Here is a 26,703-nt window from a genome sequence, read left to right as displayed (position 1 = left end):
CACAAATATTTTATGGGACGCTGGTGTATTGTTTCATCTTTACACTGACAACACCCAAATTCTGTTCCCACCACCACTTCACTCAACGTGGTAGATGTCATTATCACACCCCATCTAAGGTTGTTAAAAATGTGGGCGTTTACAAATGTATAAGCGGTGTTGCACCTCTGTTTATCAAAGATTTTCTCATTAGGTATGAACCAGGTAGAAGTGGTCTTCGCTGATGTTACCAGACTCTATGTTCCACGCGTCACTACCACCTCTGGTGATAAATCCTTTTCAAAATATGGACAACTCTGGAGTAACTCAAGTAATTTTCGTCAATCATCAACCCTCTATTCTTTAAGAAAAAAAATTAAATTACATCTCCGAATCGAATTGCCTGAATAGCTTGGTAACGCCTGTGGAGGACCTGTATTGTTTATTTATTATTTTGCTTTTGATATTGTTTGTAACATTTTGTAAGTGTAAAGCGCTATGTAAATAACGCTCTTATAACAAAAAAAATAAAAAAAAAAATAATAATGTTAAATCGAGTGCATCATGGCATATACTACAGTAATAGTCAACAGTAAACAATAAAGTAACCCATGAAACACCAAGTTAAAATGTAATTATAAATCAATTTATTCTTGCTTTAAGTATTTATTCGAAATTTTAAAAAATAATATTATATAAAAAAGTTTCCAATTAAAACTACTAAACAAATGAAATACAATTTATCTCTTTAATAAAATTATATTCTTCACAATATCAATGAATCTTTATATATAATATAATATATTTAATAATCTATTTCACTAAATATACATCATGTCATATAATATTACACAGCAGTCACTTACAAACATACAATGTTTTGGCGCGCAAAAGTTGAATTTGTTCAACTTGACTTATTTATCTTCTTTTTTTATTTAAAAGCATGTATAGATAATTCAGGCATGCAAGCCTACAGCAACTTTTTCTGTGCTCAAACAGATTTACAACGGGTAAACATCGAATCAAACCCCGGTTGTAATCAGATGAAAACGCAATTAAATCGCGTATAAAACATATACAAATTATATTGGACAAAGGTAAAATTGTAACCAATCACGCGAATTTAGTAGTCAGTTGTCCCTGGATATGATTCGGATCAGCTTGTCTACACTATCAAACTTTATGTGACCGAAAAATAGATGTGCTCATGGACATGATGATGCCATATCACTAACATTATTTGGGCACATCACACTTTTTCGTCAAACTAATTTGATAGTATAGAAAGAGCCTTATACAAGTATGTGTGAACAAAGCTAAAGTTATTTTTACAACATTTGTTGGTTAAAAACGTGTTGTCTCACCTATTTAAAGTAAAACGTTAAGTAGTGGTTGGCCTACATTAGGACATTTTAAAGAAGAATAGAAGAGCATAAAGTAATGTTCTGTATGCACCTGAACGAAAACAATCACACATCATTGTGTTGTGTCCACGAAGACAACACACAGTGGTGAAATGGCGAACAAAGTGTATGTTGACTTCAAGATGATAATACTAAAAATAAATGTAAATCTTTTTGATGACCATGTACCTTTGCAGATGGTAACGCACCTCACCCCGTCTATAATTATTACTGCATAAACTTACAAAAAGTACTTGATGTAGGCCCGATAACAAGTAGATATTTACTGTTGTGTATGGTAATTAAACTGGCGATTCCTGCGCTTGCGCCGTACCACAAAAACGATAGTTACCACAATTGGTACAATAATGACAAGAGCCACAGCAATGATGATCAAGATGGCGACCACTTCACCCATTCCACTGCTTGTTGTACATACTTGCACTGTAAAACAAGAACAACATACATACATGAATGTATTAAAACAAAAATTGAATGATGTATTAAAAAAAAAGTGCCACCACCAAAGTGTTACATTTTTCCTAAAGCTTGGATCCCACTAGTAACAACGCAAGAACGTAAGTAAATTGACCAATCACCAATTTGATGGATCATCCTAACAGTTGCTTGTGATTAGCAAACTTCCTTGCTTTAATAAAGATAGTACTGTGTCCATTTTACATTAATTGCTGTTTGGGGTCGAATCTTCGTAACCACCATTTTTTCATTATTTTATTTTAGGACTTTATAATTATATAATGATAATTTCGACATTGTTTTGTATTTTACAGTTTGTTCCTTTGTTGTAAAAACAATTTTGTTTGTAATTTGAATGTGTTCTTTTTTTCTTCAATAAAGAAAGAAAGAACATAACGTTATAACTTACATTCACCGAAATCTTTGGTTGTTACATCTTGAACATACGGTTGAAACTTAACGTTGCTGAGAGCAAGTTTCACACCAGAAACATCAAAAGTCACATTGTCACATCCATAATAGTTTCCAACATCTGTCTTTGGGAGGTCACTGTTGCTTATCGAAGAACTTGCAAAACCAACTATGATTTGAAAAAAAAAAACTATATCATACATATTCTAGTTTAGACTCTTATCGTTGCCTGGGTTCAACATTCCTTAGATGGTATGTGCTATAAGTAGTTTGGTGTGTTATCATTTGGGCTAATGGAGAAGGTCACAATTGTATTGGATGGTGGAGATATGATTTAAGTTTCCATTGAACTGCATGAGATAAGATTGGATGGTTTGAAAATTTTGTACGAATGAAATATTGTAGAGTGTATATGGTATTATGTTTTTGGCTGGGTTGACTTTCCATACCCAAAACGTTTCATATTTCCAGCTAAAACACCTACTTTACAGACAAAACATAAAAAGGACAACTATAATAAGAGACTTTAGGACAATTCTCCACTAAATGCACCCAATTCTACTACTACTGTATCTCCATATGGCAATTTTCAGTGCCTTTTTTGTAATATAAAGTGGAACAGATGTATCGGAGGGCAGTCCTATCCTATCCTATCCTATCCGAAATAAGCTTTTCCCATGGTACTGTATATTGTTATGGGAGGGTTGTCCATATGATGTCTTCAGCTTATTCCCGGAATTTATAAATAATTTCTTAAGCTTCCGGGTCGTGCATTTCTCAAAGTTTTACTCATTTCTTTTTATAAGTGCTTTGATAACATTTATCAATACTTCCTTCTAAACTCGAAGAATGTGATAAAAATTAAACATATAAGTTTTAAAAATAAACAGTTAACTAACAAAGATAATTGTCTTGTATCTCACAGTAAAATTTTCAAGTTGTAGTTGTTGTGTGTAATATATACGTGATAATTCTAAAAGTTAGTAACTTGTGACCTTTGTAAACAATAAATAAGTAGTAGACTTAAGCCTAGTATAAAAGATTACCGTATACTGCCGATCTAAAGTTATGCTTGAGAACAGCGACAATGAACTGTATTCAACAATAATTTCAGTACGGTGAACCATGAAGAGTGTTTAGTTGATTTTAAAGACCATATCAATAGGCAAAGCATGCAATAGACTTAGTTAAAATAATTGGATTTAAAATGCCCAACCTTCGGCTAAAAAAAGATATTAATCAAACGATTAAATATCATGACACTGAATTTATCTATTGATGGAATAATATCGTTATAATGGCATTTATTACACAATAGATGATGTTAAAACTGTCCACTGAAACGGCGTTGTGAAGTTGTCCAAATATTTGCCCAACGTATATGAAAGACTTTCAATGGGGTCACTTCTATTATATCGTTTGCAACCCAGCTCCAGCTATCGACTTAATGATAATGAGTTCATCACGTATGCGTTTGCTTTGCTTGTTGTTGATTTCTATTCATTCTCATATTTTAATTTCAATAGTTTCTTTCCAATAAGATCAATTTAACTTTGGTGGATGTAAGGGTGGATCCATAATAGTATACAAATGTGGCTTTAAACTTTTATTTCGCACACTTCAGGACTCGCGCTGCCGCTTCCGTAAATTGTCGGAAATAATGTGCGAATAATATGCTTAATTAAGATTTAGGCATCTGAAGCATGGCAGTTACATTGCATTGATAAGTTTTCTACAATGAACTTATTCAACCATATTACACTTCACTCATAATACCTTTTTTGTATTTGCAAATAAAAACACTGTAATGAGTACGGATGTAATGAGAGTTGATCAATAAGTAACCCTGACAAAAGCAATTCATAGTACAGTAGTTACAATCACCATCAATGACTAATCCGTTATGGTATACGAATATCTAAACAACTTGAGAAGAAATAAAAACCTTACTTGATGTATGACCAGGGAGATGTTCGTCGTATGTATATCCAACAGATATTGTATCGAGTTGGTACTGTGATCCTGATTTCTTGTAGTCAAATCCGACCGTCCAGTAGTTAGCAAGTGTCATGAAAAACTTTAGTGAGAAGGACACTGAATCCCCTTCACACTTAGAGTAGTCGGTAGGGCTTGCGGAGGTGGGTACATACACGTCTGCCGTCGTCTATGGAAAAATGTATTAATTAGCCAATTTTTCTATTTAAATTTAATGTATTTTTATCGAGATTTTCATGAAGCAAAGCACACGATCATGTTTTAATGTCTGTTTACTGAAGTAAGTTTATTGAAGCAGCAGTAGCTATCTAAGCTTGATTCCAAGAGATGTAACGCATTGACCATGACAACCGACAGTTCAAAAAATCCATCGCTTGTGATTAGTCAAATGACTTACGTTGCGCTTACGTCCTTGCATTGCGTCTCTATAATTGGGAAACCATTATATTGTGAAGCAAGATAATGTTGTTTTACCAGCGTACAATAAAAATACACCGTTAAAGCTTGGTTCCAAAGAGGACGCAACGTACAGACCGAATTGACCAATGACAAACAGCAGTTCGGATAATCCATTTCTTGTGATTGGTAAAATTATGTGCGTTGCGCTTGCATTGCGTCCTAGTGGAACACAGCTTTAGTATTGTAAGAATCATATTAAAATGTTAATTGTCCAAACAGAATTTAAGTAGTTCAACCATGATTATACCTGTCCAGTGGAAGTCGAATATGGAATAGTTAGAGTGGCGCCCATTTTCATCTTCATGCATATTCTACCTGCCTGGTTTGTCACTGTCCATTCTCCAACAGGCGCCTTTCCCTCCACCACCAGCAGATAACTAATGACTTTACAAAAATAGAAATTAAACATAATATGTACAAAATATTTAATCAAATTAATGTTGTTTTGAAATTGTATGAATTCGCTGGTTTAAGTTATTGATTTGGACATCAAGGATCTCATATAAAAATAATTAAGCCTGCATAGGTAACATGCCTACTGAATGTAGCATTGTTCATCCCAGGTTTCTATAGTGAATGTGACCTTTTTCTACGAACGGGACAAGGACACTACTCGACATGATAAATGTGACGAAGACGGACGGAAATCACTCGATGTTTTCGACAATCTCTCGTGTAGGCCTGTCATAAAATATTGGCATAGTCAGGCCTATCTGTTATTTTGAACACATCTGGTATTGGTATTTTTGTTTTTAATTTGAGTGCACTTACAGTGACTCGAGGTTTACTTTCACACTTACTAATATCCGGCACCTCAACCATGACCGCCCCCCAACCACCCCCCCCCCCCCCATCCCCCTTAACGTATGCACGAACCCATCCATGGATGTATCTCTGCGTCTTTTTGTTATATTAGGTATTACTTGTTTACTTGTTTCCCGTACACTTTAGTATTGTTTCGTCTACCATAAATAAAACGTATTAATCACGTGGAATAATGGGACTATAAAATGGCAATTATAACCTTGGCTGTAGCTGGCGAACCTGATCGTATAAAATGATAATACCATGGACGTATGTAGGCTAGTTATACATCCATGGTTATACTTACCGCTAATAACCGCAAACAGTATATGGTGCTTCTTTGTCAACTCGATCATGATTGAAGAACTTGAATTGAATACAATTTTATATTTATAATTTCTTGAAATCACACTGTATGGATTATTGAATGTTCTATGGCTATAACCACCAAAATATCGGTACCTGTTGTGGCCAAAGATCACAGTTTGTAATCTTGTGGTGTACTGTGTATTATCTGTGCATCTATATATAATATTGTTATATGACCCGAACCGAATCAAAAGAAATGTCACTCTATGTCACTTTGTATTGGTTGGTTGGTTTAGTCAGTACGTCATACAAAGAAACTCAGCCCTCACATGGTCACTTGGCAGTAAACATATGCTTTTTGTGATCCGAGCATTAAAGGTCAAGGCCAAGTTTTATTCCATATTAAAACAGAAAATTCAAACTCAGTTAATTCATTGTTTATCAGAATAATTTTGTAGCTCTGTTGTATCTTTTAAATGTACTGTCTTTTTCTGTGTTACTAACGTACTTTCAACTAATTTAGAGCTATTGTTGTATCTTGTACTGTCTTTTTCTGTGTTACTAACGTACCTTCAACTAATTTGGAGCTATTGTTATGTCAACATGAATTTCCTTGTGGACAAATAAAATGAACTATGAACTATCAATGTCAGAACCATATTATTAATAATTATATAAAAAAGTTAAAGTTAAAGCCCATCTCGAAATCAAGCCTAATGGGCTTCTTTTCAAGATAGACTATTAATTGAATACACATCCTCTTTAGTTTGCAAAAGTAATCTCGAAAAGAAGCCCATCTTGAAAAAGGCCCACCCAAGAGTAGTAAAAAGGGGATCCTTTTCAAGGTTTTACGGTATATTTCTCTAACCCTTGTATAGTAATACCGCCCCTGTTTTACAATTTAGGCAAAAGTAATCTAGAAAAGAAGCCCATCTCGAAAAGAAGCCCATCTTGAAAAGAAGCCCACCCAAGAGTAGTAAAAAGTGGCTGCTTTTAAGGTTTTACGGTATATTGTAATACCGCCCCTGTTTTACAATATAGGCCTACAAGAATCAAGCTCAACTCGGTACCAATACGTACGAACAAAATTAGAAAACTTTTGTAAAGCTCTGTGTACACTACCGAACTTTATGTGACAACAAAATTGGGATGTGCCCATATGGACACCATGAAGTCATACCATTATCATATTTGGGCATATCACTACCATATTATTTGGGCACATCTTTTATGTCAAACTAGTTTGATAGTGTAGACAGAGCTTAAGAGTATGTACAGACAAATTGTGCCAAATAACATAGTGATAGTAATCTGATAAACTTCAATAAAGAATCAAGAAACATTTTGTGGGGTTTTGTGTAATTTATTTAAAGATCACTGGTTCCTTACACAGAGAAATGTTAACATGCAATATCGGACCTACTGGTTTTTATTGTAGGCCTATTGCATTCTTCTATTGCAGGTACTGTACTGTGCATTTTACAAACGAATTTACGACTTTTTTAAACCAATTTTTTAAGAGTATTCTATGTACAGTGCAAACGAAACAATCTATTTTTAGCAAAAATTTTAAAAAAAACTCATTCATTGGGTAACAATTTAAGCATAATATACAAACAATGTGTACAAATATAACACAATAGTTTCAACTGTGAACATTTCAAATATAAAAATTCTCAACCTATGGTTTTTGTGTAGTATCAATTTATAAAAATCTAATATGCCTACAATTACGTGGTAATGTGCATGGCTGATTCATATTCGGATTTCTTTGAAGCAAATGGATGGCGAACCAAATCACATGCATTGGGAGTGTCAATAGACAAAATACTGTACACTGTGATTAGCCTTGTAAAGCATCATGTCGCAGTGCTTTCGATTAACAGGCCTGCTTGACAAATGAGAAAATATGCTCATAGCTTATCAAAATGAAAGCAAAACCCCACAGCTATTATCTAAATATAGTATACATTGACTAAAACAAGATTAGTTTTCCGATATTCCTGAAACTGTATATAGGTAGTACTACAACAATCTTAATTATGTAGAAAACAGATAACAATTATTTGTTGTGATTTTACAATAAAAAGAGTCAATTCTGAGTAAATTTCATAAATCATTGTTAAACATGTTAAAACCAACATTTTCGCCAATCAAACTGAGTTGCAATATGAAACTACTGTATCTAATCATTCAACTCACAAGGGGATTGCATTGAATGCACATTTAACACTGATTATAATACAATATTATTGGAAATCACACAACAAAAATATCTGAAAATCATTGAAAAATAAAGATAAAAATTCAGTTTCAAATGATTGTAATCTGCATGAGTTTTCTCAGTAACAATAAAATACAGATTTTAATGCATAGTGTTGACTATAATTATTGTACCTTTTAAATGTTTTTATAACTTTTGTAAATGTCTAAATATCAAGTGATTTGTTAAAAAGAAAGGTTAGAATTGAGTTGGTCTAAAAATGATTGGATCTCTTTATTTTGTAAAAAAATAATAAACGACATTCAAATTTGATTAACGATCTTATAGCCAATAAAAAAAATGTTTTTAATAATCTGTATTTTTTATTGCAAATTTGATGTACATGAAATCAATTGCTTTAATTAGACTGTCTGATAACCAACACTCTTCGTTCTCTTACGGCCAATCAGGTATGCGATAAGTACAATAACGACAAGCCCAGCGAGGGCGCATCCAACAGCAATTGGTACAACGTTACTAGATTTGTCATCCAACTTGCAATCTTGGACTAAAAAAAAATGATGGAACATGTTATGTTGTAAAAACCATTTAAAAAGAATACTATTTTGCAAATATTGGAGCACAACTGGAATGTTACACACTGTACCATCTGGTACGTTTGCACAACTAAGAAAAAAACAATATATTAGGTGCGTCAAAACAGAGAAAAACTTTGATAAAATAGTTATTTAAAATAGTATTTCTGAATTAATTTTAAATAAGTCTATGGAACTACAACTTAAAAGATCTGTAGACATAGAATTCAAATATTTAGCAGTCAGATACAGTAATTAAAACTGCATCAAAATGATTCAATTTTGGGTTTCGGAATAATAAAATCATCCTGTGTCGTAATGTGGGTAGTAGTTGTTCAGCAGGTACTCTTAAAATTTATTAGTGAGATATTCAGGTGCTTTACCAATAAAAGCTTTAAAAGCTATACACCTAACTTGATAGCTCATACACATTCAGGAGATTACCTTCAGAATGTAAAGGGTTAAGATGTGAAATACCGGATGATGATCTAGAGTATGAGTGACAGTTGGAAGAGGGAGAAAATTGACTTTAATAATAATTATGATAGCAACATAACGATGACTGATGATTGAAATAACTTACGATCACCAGGATGTGCTTGACCTTTAGCAAATGGTTGGAATTTAACATCAGCAAATGTGACATTCATCATCTCCACCCCAATCTTGTCATCTGCATCACATTTGTATGTCATGTTCACATTAGTTTTAAAGTATGTTCCTGTAGTGTTAACCTCGTAATCTGTAAGTAAAATAAAACTAAAAATGAAGATAGTTCCAGCTAATAAGACTGGATATTATTTGACAGCACTTGCGTAAATGGGAGCAGATCCAACCATATCGAGTTGGAGCACCGGACTTAACAAATGAAGCTGGATTCATTGGAGAAATTGGTGAATAATAATTAATACTGTATAACATAAAATTATTGTTAAGGATTAAAGGATTGACTGTTCCATTTAAATGAGGTAGAGCCAAATTGATACAAAACATTAGCAATCTACTGTCAAAAAAAAAACTTTTATTCAATTGTTTATTCTAGGCAAATGCTCGGATAGGTTGGTTTTCAGTCACATATCACAAAACGTTGGTCGTTGATTAGTACCATTGACTAAATAACCATTGAATGGTAGAAACTAACCTACGGCACACGATGTGTGTGTTATACTTATCACTACCAAAGTATTGGTTTACGAAATAAAATTGTAAAAAGGGCCATTTTGTAGTTTTAAACTTCCGTAAAAAAAACGCAAAAATAAATCTTTAAAGTTATTAAAGTATTGAATTTAAAAACTTACTCATAGAAAGTGGATCAGTGTAGTTTACAAGTAATTCAGTCATTTGAAATGCATTGTACTGTCCATCCACTTGGGTATAGTCCTTGGTGTTAAGCAAATCAAACACCATCTTCATCATCCATGTGTTATTTGAATGTTCAAATTGCAACACAAATGTAGAACTGTTTTCACGACAAGATGACATACTGGGATCAGCAGTAAATGGTAGCATAACAGTCTCGGTTTTAGTCTGAAACAAAAAAATTAAATTAGTCACCAAATTTATAATCAAAAAATTCCTAGAATATGCGTTCATTGTGAGGGCGTTTGGCTTAGTGTGTTGGATTACTGAAGCAACAATAATTATAATATTCTTAATGTTCAATGCTTAACTTCTGTGTACCTTGCCCCATAAGAAATAAGCTGTTGTTATTTTGGTCATAATTTATGTTCCTTAATGCTTATTGTGACTGAGTGCTGAATTAAACAAACAATTTAAGATAAAGAATAGTTTTCTGTTACCTTGTTTTTAGCATCTTGATAGGAGTAGCTGAAGTTAGCCTTAAAAGCCATGTTCATGCAAGGTTTGCCCTTAGAGTCCTTAACAGTCCAGTTGCCTTCAGTTGGTGGCTTAGGGGTGGTAGCCATTGTTGTTGGGCTAGCCTTGGTGACAGCGCCAGTTGTAGTATTCATGTCCATCACAGTGGTCAATATTTCAGTTGACATATTGGTCATCGACATATTGGTCATCATAGTAGTAACAGCTGTGGTAGGCGTAGGCATAGGTGTAGATTTGGCCAAATCAGCTGTGCAGACTGATTCTATAAAGTAACATTTAAAAAAAATTATTTTAATTAAATTAATCCTGGCTAGAAAACACTTGTGGCACAGTCAATTAGAAAAGTGAATCACCTATTCTTCAGTAATTATTGACTTCAAGTTTAAGTTAACATGAAATACTTAATTAAGAGAAATAATTCACTCAAGTATGATTAGTGAGTCTGCATGACCTAGTGATGATAAACTTGCATGTAATACCACCAAGGAACAGTACCATAATGTCCTGAACTATAAAATTAAACTAAACAAAGCAAAAACATAATAAAAAATGGATAAGTTACCATCACTAAAGTTTCCCTTTGTGACATTAAATGGTTGAAGTTTAACGTCACTGAACGTCATCTTTAAGCCAGTGATGGATCCGTCTGTGTCTGGTGTGTTACATCTGTATGAGTCACCAACAGGTGCCGTAAACAAACTCAGCTTGCCAGATTTTGTTTTTGGTTTACCTAAAAGACAGAAATAATGTACTTATTTTTAGTAACATGTGAAATAAGCATTTATATCCAATAAATTAATTTAGAAATTTAGTTTTAACAACCCAATTGCGTTATTACTTTAATTAAAAAGAAATTCATTTTAATATTACTGTACAAACAAGATGAGCATTTACTTATAATTTCCAGTCATTAATATTGTATTTTTTGTCAAATTAACATGTGAAACTTAGTTAAAACTGGCAGGTTGTGACTTTTTAATAAAAAAGTTATTAAAATTTTGGTAATTGCTTCTTATATGTTTTATAACACCTGGTTTCCTAAACAAATGAAAATTTAGAGGCAATTTACATGCAGTAGCTGTGTGCAAATTCTTCCAAATCAATATTTTAGATATTAAAGCAGCCCATTGGCACGGTCTTAACAATTTAAAAATGTTTTTAATATACTGTACTGACCTGCATCTTTTGCATCAGGAAATCTAGTTGTGTCTTCAATATAGGTGAAATCTACATTTGAAAGTTGATAGTTTGTTGAAAGAACCTCAAATGTAAATGTGACTTTGTAGGTATCTTCAAAGAAGGCTAGGGTAATATTGGCTTCTGTTTCCCCACATGAGCTTCCATTGTCATCTACTGATGCATTACCTGGTAATTCAAAGTTTGATTGCTTTGTCTGAAAAATAAATATATATATATAATAACTTTGATAATTAACTTGAAACGATAAAAAGGAAATCTGTGAGAATGAGAAAAAGTCACCTCAACCGAGATTCGAACCAGGAACCTTCTGCAAGATATGTTGATGTTCTAACCACTAGACCACTGGGACTTTCATGGTATTGTTCAAACACGATTGGATAGCGACACTTTAAAATTCGGTGGAACAGCATTAGTCCCTTAATTGTACGCACGGTTCCGTTCCAGCAAATCAAATGTTAATGTTTCATTTTCCCAACGCTCCACGTGGCCTTATTCAAATTGATATGCACGTAGCCGCATGAAAATGAAACATTGACATTTGATTAGTTTTGCCGGTTCAGGACTGGAACAGGTGTGAAAACCCTTTAGGAAAGATGCAGTGAGGGAATGTTGCATTGTACGACTGGTAGCACTTACTCCAGTTGTTGTAGCATAGTCAACAGTGAAATTAAGATCCATGTCTAACAAGATACAGGCTTCATCATTTTCCATCACTTTCCATGTCCCAGCCATTGCTCCTAAAAATAGAAACATTAATAAAATAATAATATATTAAATTGAACATGCATTATTACTGCAATGATACTAAAAATATCCTAAAAATGTCCTACTTTATACTTAAACAAATAGTGCCATACACTGAAATTATTATACAAAAAATGAATCTCAATGAATGGAATGTTACAAATAATTTCATGTCAGTTAAAAGATGAAAATATAATAACAAATTTTCACCTAAAATTCTAAGTTCACGAAAAAAAAACACAATTACGTTTAAAACAACAGGCTACCATAGACCATGGCCTAAACCATTATGAGAAGGCAGCGCTGCAATTTTGGAGGCGGAGTAGAACAATTTCATTTCATTTATTTCGTCAGAAAAGAACAAAAACGTAACAAAACAAAAAACAAAGAAAAGAGTTCAAAATCCAAAAGGCTGGTTAACCAACAAGCGAAATAAATCACTGTCAAGTGGCTCATTAAAATGGAAATTGAAAAGAGTTATTTATACATTATAATTAAAATACATTAAATTCTAATAAAAAATAGACAGTGCAAACTACAGGTTAATCAAACATGATCAGTCAACAACAGCATACAGTAGCCTCTTGTCGCGGGTGGTGTGGTCAGTGAAGTATCAAATAATGATAATGATGCTGCACTCTTCAGAGTGCTTCAGTACATTTATTGTATATGACGATGTGATCCCACAATATTTCAAAAAATTGTGTGTTTAACAAAATAAACCATGATTATTATTTTTAAGGAAAGTGCTTCAAGTAAATTTAGCTAAACAAATATTTGAAAAAAAAAGAAGACGTTTTCTATGATCAGATTCCGAGGGACAATGCCATTATAGGAATATCAAGTCTACTATTAAAGTGAGTCATGTAGCTGATACAGATTTTGTGAGTGGGAAAGCCATGCAGGAGTACCATCAAGAGCTCTAAGTGTAAATATAGCCCAGGAAGTACCAAATTTACTTGAATTCAACCTGAAGCACTTTGCAATTGGTATATTCTACTGTATGGTTATAATGGTAAATTACCAAAATGATAGTGGGAAGAATTGAACATTGTTTAAAGAGAAGATGGGATTGAAAGCAGAATTTAGACTTGAGAAATTGCTTTCAATACGATGTGTACCTGAGTATCAGATCACTCTGACCGCCATTCATTCCGTCCGCCATTCATTCCGGTCGCCATTCATTCTGGTCGTATTTATTATTGTGCACGTCGCTATTTAATACTATGTACATAGGAAGTTACGTTTAATAGTAATCACTGAACTGTACCTTTGTCTAAAGTGCACTAAGAAAACAATGCCATCCGAAATTTAAAACAATATAACCAGTCTACAATGATAATAAGGATTTTAAAAGGTACCTTAACTCATTAGAGGCTATATAACTGCGGCCGGAATGAATGGCAGCCGGAGTGATCTGTATTCTGAACTTGCACCATGTGCAAATACTGTAGTAAGATGAATTCCGAGGTAATGAATACAAGATCCAGGATTTTGAAATACTGTAGGGCACCACTAGATGGTCAGAAATGGTACTCTTCTAGCACACACCACTTTGATAAATGGCACTGGCCGGAAATGACACTCTTATGTAGCGTGTACTGTAGCAATCAGCAAAACAATCATATTTACATACACATATGACTGTTTAGTTAGATGTGCGTGTTGTGTGGGAACCACAGGTTGTTTTTAATTATGAAAATTTAGGGGGCTCAAGGTCTATCCATTCTTGAATTCGCCCCTGCAATAAGTTATACGAGGTCTATTAATCTTTCCACTAGTGTAACATACAGTGACTGTGAAACTCACCAAGCCAATGTGGGGACAGTGGTAAGAATTTCCTTCCCAGGGGTACAATCTCAGTATAAAGAGTCGGACATTTATCAAAATATAAAAGAGGGCCCGGCATTAATACCGGTATATAAATATTAAATTTATCATCAATTATTATCTATGCAATGCAACACACTCTTGACAGCAAAAACCGGTTACATCTGAATGCTTTCATAATCGCTAATTGTTCAGGTCAGATTTACAAAATATGCATAAAAAAGGCATCATTTATCAATAGCATACAATAGATTTAAATGCTTAGTAATAGTGTAAAATTTCAACTCAACAAGAATTGACCTTATACCTTATAATTGACCTTATACCTTATAATTGACCTTATACCTTATAATTATTATACTCGCAAGCAAGCAATTGAAAAAATACAGAAATATCGCCATTTGATACTGAATGTGTCAACACGAACAAACGAACAGATATGGAACGCCAAGAGTGCATCATTAAAACTGCATTCGACTCAATTAGCACACGAAATATCATAAACATGGCAAACCAGGTCAAAACGGCCCCTTTTTCAGCGGCGGGTAAGGTTTGACCGTATACAATGCATGTGTGAAATGTAAAGCTTTTACATAGATCTGGCAACATAAAATGTAGTCATGTTGTTGGCCGCCATCTTGGGGCAAACCATGGAGTAAAGAATAATTCTTATTCTTTACTCCATGGGCAAACATACAGATAGCCTTGATTTGATTTTATTATTTGGGTTAACGATGACCAATCCACTGAGCAAACCTTACCCACCGCTGAAAAAGGGGCCGTTTTGACCTGGTTTGCCATGTTTATGATATTTCGTGTGCTAATCGAGTCGAATGCAGTTTTAATGATGCACTCTTGGCGTTCCATATCTGTTCGTTTGTTCGTGTCGACACATTCAGTATCAAATGGCGATATTTCTGTATTTTTTCAATCAATTGCTTGCGAGTATTATATAAGGTATGGTTTAAAGATCTTTGGCTATGTTCGGCTTCGGGATGTTATACTGTACCACACTTAGGCTAGGCTATAGGGATCGTCGGTTTCGTGTTATGGGTTGTCCAATTCTAGGTCGTCCAATTCGAGGTCGCCCGGGTCGTCCAATTCGAGGTCATCGCTTTCTACACACCCGTTAAAAAATAGGTTTTTCTTTAAAAAAAATAATTAATTACAAGACAAGTTCTGAATACAGAACATTTTAAATTTATTAATATAATTATTTAATACAATAACATTTTTTGGTTTTACTGCTATGACACTTGACCTTTTCCTGAAACAATCACAAAAAGCCATAATTAAGTTGACAATTCACAGCTCGTTTTTCACAGCATACATTGTATCCAGAAGAGTTCACATAATAATAAATAGTAGCCAGCATAAACCACACATTTTTGTAGAACTTGTTGCACTGCAGGGACATGCCATGAGTCAAAACTATACGGAAAAGGTCCAACAACGAAATCCGTTGACATTTTATAAGAAAAAAACAACAATCACATTCATTCATAACAATGTCATATTATTAGAAAACATGGACGGGTAATCTACTTGTTGGCCTTATCAGTAGTTACATCATAATACTGAGTACCCAATTCCAACATACAGTCATGTAATATTTACTGAAACACACCGATAATAAACAAGATCAAAGGTTATTATAGGCATAACAACACAACAACTGATGTTATGGCTTTTTATATTTTATAAATTAATTTTGAATATATATAGTTATTTTGCATAATATAGCTAGGGAGGCTAGGCCTATTGTATGTTAGAATTGGGCTAGGCCTATGTTTGCAAGGCTAGCCTAGAGGTGGGGCCAACAGCATGCTTTATGAAATTTCTATTTTTAAAAATTGCCCAGACCAACCAGCAAAACACTGGTAGAGAGAGTAGAAAAAAAAAACCTCCATCCTTAATCATTTTTGAGCTGGAGATCTGTTCCCTGTTACCAGACTACAAACAAGACATACGGTGGACGCTGCTTTTCTTTTGCTGAATCCTCTCTTTGGAACAAACTCGCTCCTTTTGTAAAACTTTTGGGAGCTACGATTTTAAAATTAACATCGTGTCTGGCAATTCCCTGAAAACGATGTTATTTTTGTATTTTATCACAATTGGCTGGTCACGATGATTGCCATCTCTGCAAGATGGCTTCCATTAGCAACACAAACAGTTGTGTATAATTAATATCATAATGTTGATTTTATCAGTATTTTAACAGCTTTTTAAATTAAAAATTTCCCCCAAAAAACAAAAAAGAAAAATTTACGATATCTTTATTAAACATGTTGTCCTGAAACCTACTGAAAAGGCTATGTTTCTTTTGGTTACGCTTCCCTTAAACTTTCCAGCATTGTTAAATAACAAACTGGCTGCATCCACGCCTAGTCGTAAATCCAATCCTAGATTCTATATTTACGCCGATATCGTGCCCCCTATAGTTTTGGATAAAATACTAATATGTTATGATATCGGTGGATTGTAAGCCAGCTGGATGGCTGAATGGGTAGTGCTTGAGTCTCGCAATGTAATACTGTAGCGTTAGGCCATGGAGGTATAAAGATAGAAGGAGAGAGCTTGAATGTATTGTAGCGCGTTAACAGGATTTCGCCATGGTATTTTCAAAGCCAAAGCCTTGTGCCAACAGCGCACTGCGCGGACTTTGTTGCCAAGGTCAGCCACCGACTCTAGTCGGGCCTCTATCGTAGAGGAGGTGAAAGCCTCAAATATACACAAACAAACACATACAGTATACTTTTGGCATGCGCAGAGCTATTGTTTGTGTTATACAGTAATTGTTGAGCAATCAAAATGTCTGCTTCCCGCTTAAAAAATCCCTAAATATTGATACCAAACATGTTTACATATGACATTTTAGCCGAATTTTATTAGGCTCCCATTATAGTCGTTGTTGTAATTTACTTGCTGTTGTTTATGCAATATATGTATTTACGATAAAATATTAATAAACGTGTCATATAGCTGTAGTTTTCTGTGAAGAACACACGGTTATTACTTTACATTCTTACGTTAGTCGTTGGGCTGCCGGTGATTGTCGGCCAAAGATATTGACGAAATACATTTAGGCATGTTTTCGCTGGTTTATTGACAATGGATGGGGAGGTATTCGATGACTAGGGCTATAGTTTTAGGCTAGGGCCGGAGTAGTCCTTGCATAATTATTATAATCTGGGCTAGAAAAATAATCCTTGCTGTAAGCAGCCATTTTATCTCCTCTGCATGCTGAGTAAACAAGCATGTGACGTCACGTCGTCAATATCAGGAGGCATGCACAGTGACCCGGAACGCAATTAGAAGCGACCACGCGGAGGTACACTGCGCATAAGTCACGGTTAACATTGTGTAACATGCTGCGCTATATGGGGAGGCGGAGGACTAAGTAATTACAAAGGCTTGCATTCAGAGCTCTCTCCTTCTATTTTTATACCTCCATGGTTAGGCTAGGATTCGAAACTCGTTTGGTATTTTTTTTTTTACATTTTTATTTTACTCACCATCTTCTTTATTGACCATCATCTTTTCTCATCATTTTCCTAGAGGGATTTTTTTTTAGGTTACGAGGCCCAAGTTTGGCCCGATTGGGTCAATAGGCGTAGATATAGAATCTAGCTTGGATCAACGACTAGGCCTAGGAGGCTAGGCGTAAATGATGCAGCTACTGCGATTAAATAATGTGCAGTCTTAACGAATACAGATCACTCCGGCCGCGCTTCACTCCGGCCGCGCTTCACTCCGGCCGCGCTTCAATCCGACCGCGATTCATTCCGGCCGCGATTCATTCCGGCCACAGCTATGGAGCGCCCAATGAGTCTTTTACAACCGAGACACGTTTTTTGTAGAGAATCAAAATAAACATTCGTAACAGTAAAAATTGTAGGATAGTGTCGAAAACGTTTTAACTAATTTTTAATGTTAATGTAAAGCTATAAAATGTACAAAGAAAGAAATTAAATATTGTTATTCAAGCATTAATTAGACGGGTATTTAATTATTTGAAAGGAAAAAAGTTAAGTTAAGTTTAGTTTGAAGGAAAAAGCAGTTCCAACTTCTTTGAATGTTAATGAAAAAAGTAAAATTGTTGCTAATAAATATTCAACTAGTTCCATTTAAATTCTCTTTTCTTTTAATTCTTTTGGTCACCAAGAATTTGTTATAACACTGAACAGTATAGAAAACGTAGATATGGGCGCTCCATACTAACGGCCCCTTTGCATCGCGCTAAACTGATACGGCGGCCGGAGTGAAGCGCGGCCGGAGTGATCGGCTTCCGTCTTAACTAGGCCTAGGCTATTTTTTCTTAAAAATAGGAAAGTTAATTTCAAAATAATGTTTTTCTAAAAATGTTTATGAATGTGTGAGAAATAGTCATGTATGTGCGAGGAATAAAATTTACATTAGATTTAACGCCTACTAGCTAGGCCTAGACTAGGGCCTAGCTAGGCCTCTAGTGTGGCGGAATATTCAGACTATGACCAATATGAAAAAGTGAATCACTATCAGATCCAATAAACCAGTGCCGTGTAGGCCTGGCTAACTAAGTAAGTGTAGGGCCTAGGCCTAAGTAAGAAAAAGGCTAACTAGCTAGCCTAGGCTAGGTAGTAAGTGGCCCCTACCTAGCTACGGAGTCCCCTAGCTACCTGCCTGAGTTTGGGAGGAAGTTCATTTTTTGTTGTGTAGACTCTCCTCTAACTCAAAAAGGTTGCCCTAGCCTAGCTAGCCTATACTAGATATTAATTAAAACAAATGCCTTACCATATGCTAGTAAACTAGTCAGGGTAAATATTACAATATGAGTACGCATACTGAATTGTTTTAGGGTTAATTTACAAGCAAAATTCAAGACAGACACACAGCAAATGATTTCACACGCAAATGAGTGCAAAAAGAAATTACGAGGTCATTGCGAAAGACATGTGACCATTTCTAAAGGAATATCACGTGAATGATATTTCCTGTTGCAGTGCCAATGCGCATGTGTGTACAACCATGCATTACATCATCGATAGTAGGCTTGGAGCTCCTTTTTGTGTCGGATTTTTATCAATTATTGATTCGTAAAAATAAATAAATAAATTATTTAATTACCCTTTATTCAAACACACCACCCCCATCGCTTTGAATAACAACCACAGTTTTTAATCAAAAATAGTTTCACTCTAAAAAGACCAAATAAATTTACATATTTAACAGAAAAAAATTGTCTGACAGACAATTTTTAATAAATTAAGTTTTTCAGATAAATAATTTTTTACTACTCAATTTTGGTAATGTGAATAACTATTATGTGGCATTAAAATTCCATTCAACATTTTTTTTATTTTTTTTGTTGAAAAAAACGGACTAGACCATATCAAAGACCATATCTGAGTCAAAAGACTCAGATACCAGGACCGTAACCAGGTTTGACGGTGGGGTGGATCGTTTAAGTTGTTTAGTGGAACCATACCCTCGAATTTTTTTTCTTTATATGGCCGCAAATCGCATTTCCGGCTATTCTCTTATGTTTCTGAACTATAATTTGGTGTAATTTCTAGCCACGAATTTCAATTGCCGACTTTATTGGCTTGCCGACCTTAAATTGTCAGAGGACGGCATTTCTCTTGCCGACTAGGCTAGATCCCTCCTCCTTTCAAGCCTCCTAGCAACAACAATACGGTTCAGGACTCCATCTGGACGAATTGTGCTGCGTTTTATTATTTAATTATTTGGTCAAATATTTGGACGAGAAGGAACCAGCTTTTCAACACTAGATGCGACGGATCAAAAAAATGGATCGGACAAATTCCAGTTTTGTGTTTCTTTCCAAACTCTGAACATTCGTGCACGTATTTATTATCTCATGACGTGTGAGTAATGCAGGTAGACCAGTTTCCCGGACTAAGATATTAGTTAATATAATATATTCAAGTTTGATAGTGTAATAAAGCTTTAGAAGCAAAGATTTAAAGATGTATTGTCCCCCAAAAACATGAAAAATGAATATTAATTAAATCAGACTTTGAATAGGTTATTTTGTAGTTTTAATAAAGTGAATCACTTCCGTAGAAAAAAACCGGAAAAAAATTATGTTTTCACATATAAAATAACATGATAAATGGTTAAATTCAACCAAAAATCCATTGGCTGGCAGCCAAATTGACCATTTTTGCTTTAAATTCCAGTTTTTTCAGGTAAATAATTTTTTTTTCGATCCAATTTTTGGTCAAAGTCATTAACTATTATGTAACATTAAAATAGCATATTCAAAAAAAAAATTGTAAACAATTATTTTTCAGGGGGACAATACATCTTTAAGGAAAGCCATCTATGAATTGCATAATGAAAATATCACCATCTCCCTTCTGATGATACCATATTCTTATAACTCCATGATTCCTATAGGCCTAATAATGAAAGTCCATCAATGGAAACAATTGAATAGTCTAAAGATACATTTAAAATCATGATTTTTAATTTATGTTCCAAAAGTAAATGGCTATAGGCCTACATCTGGTTGTATACAAATATTAATAAAATAGCTACTTGGCTTGAATTGAAGAAAAGCGTATTGTATTTTGTCCCTTTTGACATCCCATACTCTCTGTGGTGGGTGAACGTACGTACGTACAACTGAAAATAAACAAATTCTTCAGACAGATCTCTGCAGTATTCGTTATTATCTTATTTATCGTATATTATTAGAATGAAGCCAAATTCAGATGTCGTTGATGAAATGTTTCCTGAAGGTTCAGGCCCTTATGTGGATCTCGAAGAAGTAAGAATAGAATTTGAACATTTTACTATTTACAGTTGGCTAGCTTAGCTAGCACCGATACTATATCCAGACAGTCTGGCTTCGGTCGGACGTAGCGTATTGACTCGAGACGTTTCGACCTACTTTCTATATTTTTAGCGTTTGTACCGTCTCCCTTTTCATAGCCCCTCATGCTTAACAGGTTTATATAAATACGATTTTTGGTTTATTAAATTCTGAAAATAGGCCTACAATGTCAGTGGGTAAGTTTAGGAAATCCATTCCCAATTCAAATTGTGCATAACCATATAACATTCAATATTCAATTCATTCACTCGTGCCTATATAATTGATTGAAGATCTTTCAAATAAAGTAATGATTCAAATTATTAATTATGGATTAAAGCAATTTAAAAAACAAAATGTTATTGGCAATATTTTTATTCTAGGCTGGTGGTGCAACTGGACTGTTGATGGATCTTGCAGCTAATGAAAAGGCAGTACACTCTGACTTCTACAACGGTTAGTATACCTTTAAGTTTATTGAGACTTTATGGATTTTGAAAATACTGTAATAGTTATCTCAAAAGAGGGGTTCAATTTTTGAAAGCATAAATACAATAAAACCCCTTGTTTTAAACAAACAAGAACAAATACATCGTTTTAACAGTATAATAGCCATCCCCTCTCTATTCAGGGGAAACTCATATATAGGCTAAAGGGACACTTTGGAAATGTTTTAACTCTACCAGAAAAGTATAGACATACACGTTTGATTTGAACTGTATCTAAAAATGTATTAAAATATTCACTTTTTTCTTCTTTTTTTAAAGATTTTGATGACTTATTTGATGATGAAGATTTATCATAACTACTCAATACTACTGAGTTCATTTTAAAAACAAAAAAAATATAAATTTATGCAGTTGTACAGTATTAAAAAAAACTGAAATGTGTTTATCAACTTAAATTATGAAAGTAATAGTGCATGTACTCAAAGAGTGTATTATTGATTTTGGTATTGATCATATACATACCTTAATACTTCTATAATCAAAATGGAAAAGTAGTGTGGGGAATGCATGTTGAAGAAAAGAAAAACATTCATTGCAGTGCCTTTGGACATGGTTTTTTTTTCCTTTTAAAGGGTTAAAATGTATAACTTAAATGATGTAAGCAGGGAATTCATTATTTAAAGGCTGATTCATATTCAGTAGCGTGTCTTTTTCCTGTACATTAATAATATTCAATTAAATTGAATTTACACTACATGATCAAGATCAAAATAAGACAATTTCTTAATAATTAACAATATTCGGTATGCACTGGACTGTATATAAATACTGTTAGTAAAACCACAAACATAACTTTAGTAATGAAGTGCATAATGTGTATTCCATGATGGTAGTTTATTTTAAGCTAGAATCATAATTATTATTATTATTAAGAGATTAACATAAGATGAGTGTCATTGATAAAGGTCATGTGATACGCTAACTAACAGCATGTATTCTATTGTATGCAGTTTTATTATTTCATTGTAGTAAAGTTTGTACAGTGATATTTTTGTAACATTAATTTGGAAACTTTTTGAAGATTTTAAATCATGAAGGTACATCCAAAACAATGGTTTAAATTATACTACAGTTACTTAATTTAAGAACGAAAGTTCTTAAATATATTTTCTAGTTTTACATACCATAGTCAACCATGCCAACCATTAAGTGTTAATTGTAAACATTGTTAATTTTGAAGATTTATTGTCCCAAGAAAACCCAAATGAAATACTATATTTCATATAAATATATCGATAATATAATATCCTGTAAAATGATATAAAAGGCGACAACATCCTAATAGAAAACTACTACAGTAATTAATCACGATATGATATTAGAAATATATTTTAAAAGTAAATGCATACATTGAAGTAACCTGTACGTACTTTCGTGTACTGTATTTACTTATGCAGTGTACATATGTATTTAAAGACATAATGTGCATGTATCGTATTCTTCAAATTGTACTGTTACAAGATAGAGAATATACATTGTGTAGGAATCGATATTTTGCAAATGAAAACATACATTTTAAAGTATTGAGTTGCCACACAATTGATTGGTATTTAATTTCTTAGTGATGTATACTTAATTTCAACTTGTAATAAAGCATCCAAGTAATTACAAATTGTAAACATCATGCTTCAGTAGCAGCCTAAATTTGGTTCGAATAACGAAATTGAAAATATTTATTGCCATTAAAAATGTGTTTAAATCAAGATTTGTTCATTATTCAAAACAGTGATGTTGGATTATTTTCCTTGCGTTCGACCTAAAGCTTGATTCACACTAGGCCGCAACGAACGAACGAATGTATTAGAAACATTTCAAACTCGCCTCCAAGAGCCCACTCAGATCCGTTGTTTGCATCCCTTTCCCTTTTAAAAATTTACGATATAAATTGCCTTCAACAATGTATTTTTGTATACTCTTGGTTAAATTCCCTAATCCCCGCTCAATTTCAACCCCTGTTCAAATTCAATTTCAACTATCATAGTCATAACACAAGAACCTCAAATAAAATACATATTCCATTACACAAAACACTATCTTTCCAACATAACATTCAGTTTTCAGGGCCAAAATATTGGAACAACTTACCCAAACACATAACTGAATCGCCAACAAAAAAACATTTCACTTTTAAGCTAAAAAGGCATCTATTATCCACATATAATCACTGAATCCTAAATAATATTAATTCAAATTTCATTGATATTTTCAATCGGTTTTTTTTGTTTACTTTGGTTTTTTTTATGATTTTTTGATATTTTTTATTTTTTGGCAGCCCACCACAAGTTTACACTTTCTGGGGTTCGCCTCTCTTATTTAAAATTGTTTTTTTTACAAACACTGTTTATAGAAAAGAGAACTGACTTAAGCACAAGCGAAAGTTCGAATATTCCATCGCTTGCGTTGCGTCCTAGGCTCGCGTCCAAACGATGATTTTGGCGTTATTGTGTAAAATCAAAGTGTCTATAGTAAACAATGTGTATTAAATAATAATATAATAGCCAGAACATGGAATAATATCTTGAAAATAGTTGTCATTAAAAAGTGGGAGACGCCGTAACTGATTAAGCCAAACTGTATCTAATGATGTAGTAGAATAATATTACTATAGACATTGTTTATCGGTAATGCATTAGAAGTTAATTTGTTGTTTTGTATGAATTACCTAGGCCTAATTGGTAATTGATGGGAGAGGGTTCAATTAAAATCCAACCAGTTAATGTAATATTATTTATCGGTGGTTTCAATAATGCTATGTTAACCTATATGTATCGTAAAGTACCTTAATTAGGCTCATTTTAATAAAATATATAATTTCTATGCTAAACGAATTGTTTTCTTGCCGTAATTGTTCATCTTCTGGGGGATTAGATCTGAATGTATTATTCTATGGACCAGATATTCCGAAATAAAAGATTGAATTGAATTGAATGATACAGTACATCATCAATTCGTCGTCACAGATCAAGTTAAACATCATTCGTTCTTCCTTTTCCTTCCCAAGATAATGTTCTTCCGCCAGTGCGCTGCGAGGAGAGGAAGGAAGCGGATTTTGACGACCGGCAGAAAAAACACAAATTGAGAGCACCACACACCGTATTATTCATAACTAGCAACTTGTTGTTTACGTGTGCGCCTATATGTAGTATATTGATCCATGGGTATACGTAACATATTTTTTTACGTTACACCCAGGATAATGTCTAGTGTGTATATTGTACGCGCGCACCCAATCCAAAAGCTAAGAGAGAAGTATTCACAAAATCCACATTACCTAGCAACTTGTTGTTTACGCTTGCGTAGCGTGCTCTCCTAGGAACATAACAGAAGAGTATGCACGCGTACGCATTCTAAAAGTATATATTATTATTATTACTGCCTTTCCGCTGAAAAGTCTGCCGACATTTCCGCTTGGGCTGCTCCGTAAATCTCTTTTACTAGTTTCTTCCAGTCTGATCTTTCATTGGCTAGTTCTTTAAGTTGTTTCATGTCTTTCTTGGTTTTCAATTGTCCGGGATACTTAATGTCTGTATTATACTTATAAAGGGTGAGTAGGTCGTTGCTGAGAGTTATTGGTAGGGTGGTTCTCGGTCTTCCTCGAAATTTTATATTGGTAGTGTTGCTGAAATAATAGCTTATTGCTGTGTTGGCTGGTGTACATGGGTCTTGTCTAAGTATGTGACCCAATAGTCTCCATCTTGCGTCGACTATTTCTAATGAAATCGGTTTTGTTCCTGTCCGGCCTTCTGTATAAATTTATGTTCGATATCCTGTCTGGGAACCTGATACCTATGATTTTGCGAAGTTGCTGTCTGTGAAATGTGTCGAGTTTATGTGCTTCTTCTTTTGTGAGTCCCCATGTTTCAGAGTTGTAGAGTAATATACTTTTAACTAGTGAGTTGTACAGCTTGATACGTATTTTTAATTTGATTTTATCTTTTCGAAGCCACATCGAGTTTAGTTTGGTCATTGCTACACGCGCTAGTTGTTTTCTTCTAATTATGTCTTGTCTGTCCCCAAGGAGCGATCCTACTTTTCTCGTGTTTCTCCATTGTTCTTGTATGTCCTCTTTTTCTCGTCTTACGATAGTGTGTTCTGTTAAAAGTATATAATAGGCATTAACTTGACAACCGTCGAAACAAAACTGAAGGAACAGTACACAAATGTGTACTGTAAAAGCAAACAGGAATTAAAATAACAAAGTGTACTCTATATTTACTCGTCACTAACTTGAGGTAAGGCTTGATATAATTATACAAAATGCAATGCCTATATTGCGGGATACGACCGATCGGATTGAAAATATGATCCATCAATATAAAATTATATAGGGGCCTATATAGCATATACTAAATACCGTGTGATGACAGTTTAGTTTAGTATAGATGGGTAAGTGTAGGCGGTGTGACCGCCTTTTTAACCCCATGTCTACAACGAATCTAATCGGTTTTTAAATCTGTTGGTGGCTTCAAAAATGACGACTTCGGTTGGCAAATTATTTTGCAACATTGTAATTTCTCGTTGTGAAAAAGTGAATTTCTTACAGTTCCATACATTGCCTGATATCCTATTATTACGTCCGCGTATGTTGCATTGTACTTGAAAGTCGTATCGGTTGGTACGGGATACTGTACAGGGTCATCTTCTGAGTACATCCGTGTTTAAATACTGTAAGCATGGACTTAAAACGTTAGGTCGTGAGGTAATTTCCCGAATGATCCTATCTCGTTTGGACAAATGAAAAATACTTCCGAAATAGGAGAGTTTCTCGTCCATCTTCCGTCATCTCGGATTAGCTTCCGACATTTGTTTTTTCTGTTATAGTATTATTGATTTTGGTGGCAGGTAGTTGTGGATCTTCTTCTTTTCTCCAGTTCCATCATAAAAGTTATCTTTTCTGCTTCAAAATCCTCACTCCTTCTTAGATCCTGGAAAATTCTTCACTTTGACTCCTTGGCAAGTTTCGAGAATTTGAGATAAGCCTTCGACAACATCTTCATGCCATCATCGTACGGCGAAGCCCGAAGAAACGTTGACTCGTCGGAGATTAATCCCGACGAGATAGAGTCGGGCGTAGTTTTTAGGTCGTCGAGAGAATATTAAACGTTGAATTTTCTCCGGGCCTCGTGGT

The 26,703-nt window shown here is 34.1% G+C and overlaps 3 protein-coding genes across 3 annotated transcripts; 1 reads left to right on the top strand and 2 right to left on the bottom strand.

Moving 5' to 3' along the window:
- Nucleotides 1-657: 657 nt before the first annotated feature.
- On the bottom strand, nt 658-6,015 carry LOC144842021 (uncharacterized). The gene is made up of 6 exons (XM_078698362.1): nt 5,991-6,015; nt 5,836-5,894; nt 4,972-5,108; nt 4,221-4,434; nt 2,269-2,439; nt 658-1,826 (listed from the first exon to the last, which is right to left on the bottom strand). Exons 2-6 carry the CDS (start codon nt 5,882-5,884, stop codon nt 1,666-1,668), a joined length of 732 nt encoding a protein of 243 aa, XP_078554488.1. The 5' UTR covers nt 5,885-5,894; nt 5,991-6,015; the 3' UTR covers nt 658-1,665.
- A 1,164-nt stretch (nt 6,016-7,179) lies between these two features.
- Nucleotides 7,180-19,167, bottom strand: LOC144842092 (lysosome-associated membrane glycoprotein 1-like). Its single transcript, XM_078698456.1, has 8 exons — nt 19,020-19,167; nt 12,309-12,409; nt 11,649-11,865; nt 11,035-11,202; nt 10,436-10,734; nt 9,935-10,163; nt 9,220-9,378; nt 7,180-8,608 (listed from the first exon to the last, which is right to left on the bottom strand). The coding sequence occupies exons 1-8, from the start codon at nt 19,066-19,068 to the stop codon at nt 8,463-8,465; spliced, it is 1,368 nt and encodes a 455-aa protein (XP_078554582.1). The 5' UTR covers nt 19,069-19,167; the 3' UTR covers nt 7,180-8,462.
- Nucleotides 19,168-20,860: 1,693 nt separating this feature from the next.
- LOC144841872 (COP9 signalosome complex subunit 9-like) lies at nt 20,861-24,399 on the top strand. Its single transcript, XM_078698141.1, has 3 exons — nt 20,861-21,021; nt 21,450-21,522; nt 21,834-24,399. Exons 1-3 carry the CDS (start codon nt 20,950-20,952, stop codon nt 21,869-21,871), a joined length of 183 nt encoding a protein of 60 aa, XP_078554267.1. The 5' UTR covers nt 20,861-20,949; the 3' UTR covers nt 21,872-24,399.
- The last annotated feature ends 2,304 nt before the right edge of the window (nt 24,400-26,703 follow it).

The sequence above is a fragment of the Antedon bifida genome, chromosome 5 (genome assembly GCF_963402885.1).
Source record: "Antedon bifida chromosome 5, ecAntBifi1.1, whole genome shotgun sequence".
In the NCBI taxonomy this organism is placed as follows: Eukaryota; Metazoa; Echinodermata; class Crinoidea; order Comatulida; family Antedonidae; genus Antedon; species Antedon bifida.
This window is presented reverse-complemented; position numbering and strand designations above follow the sequence as displayed.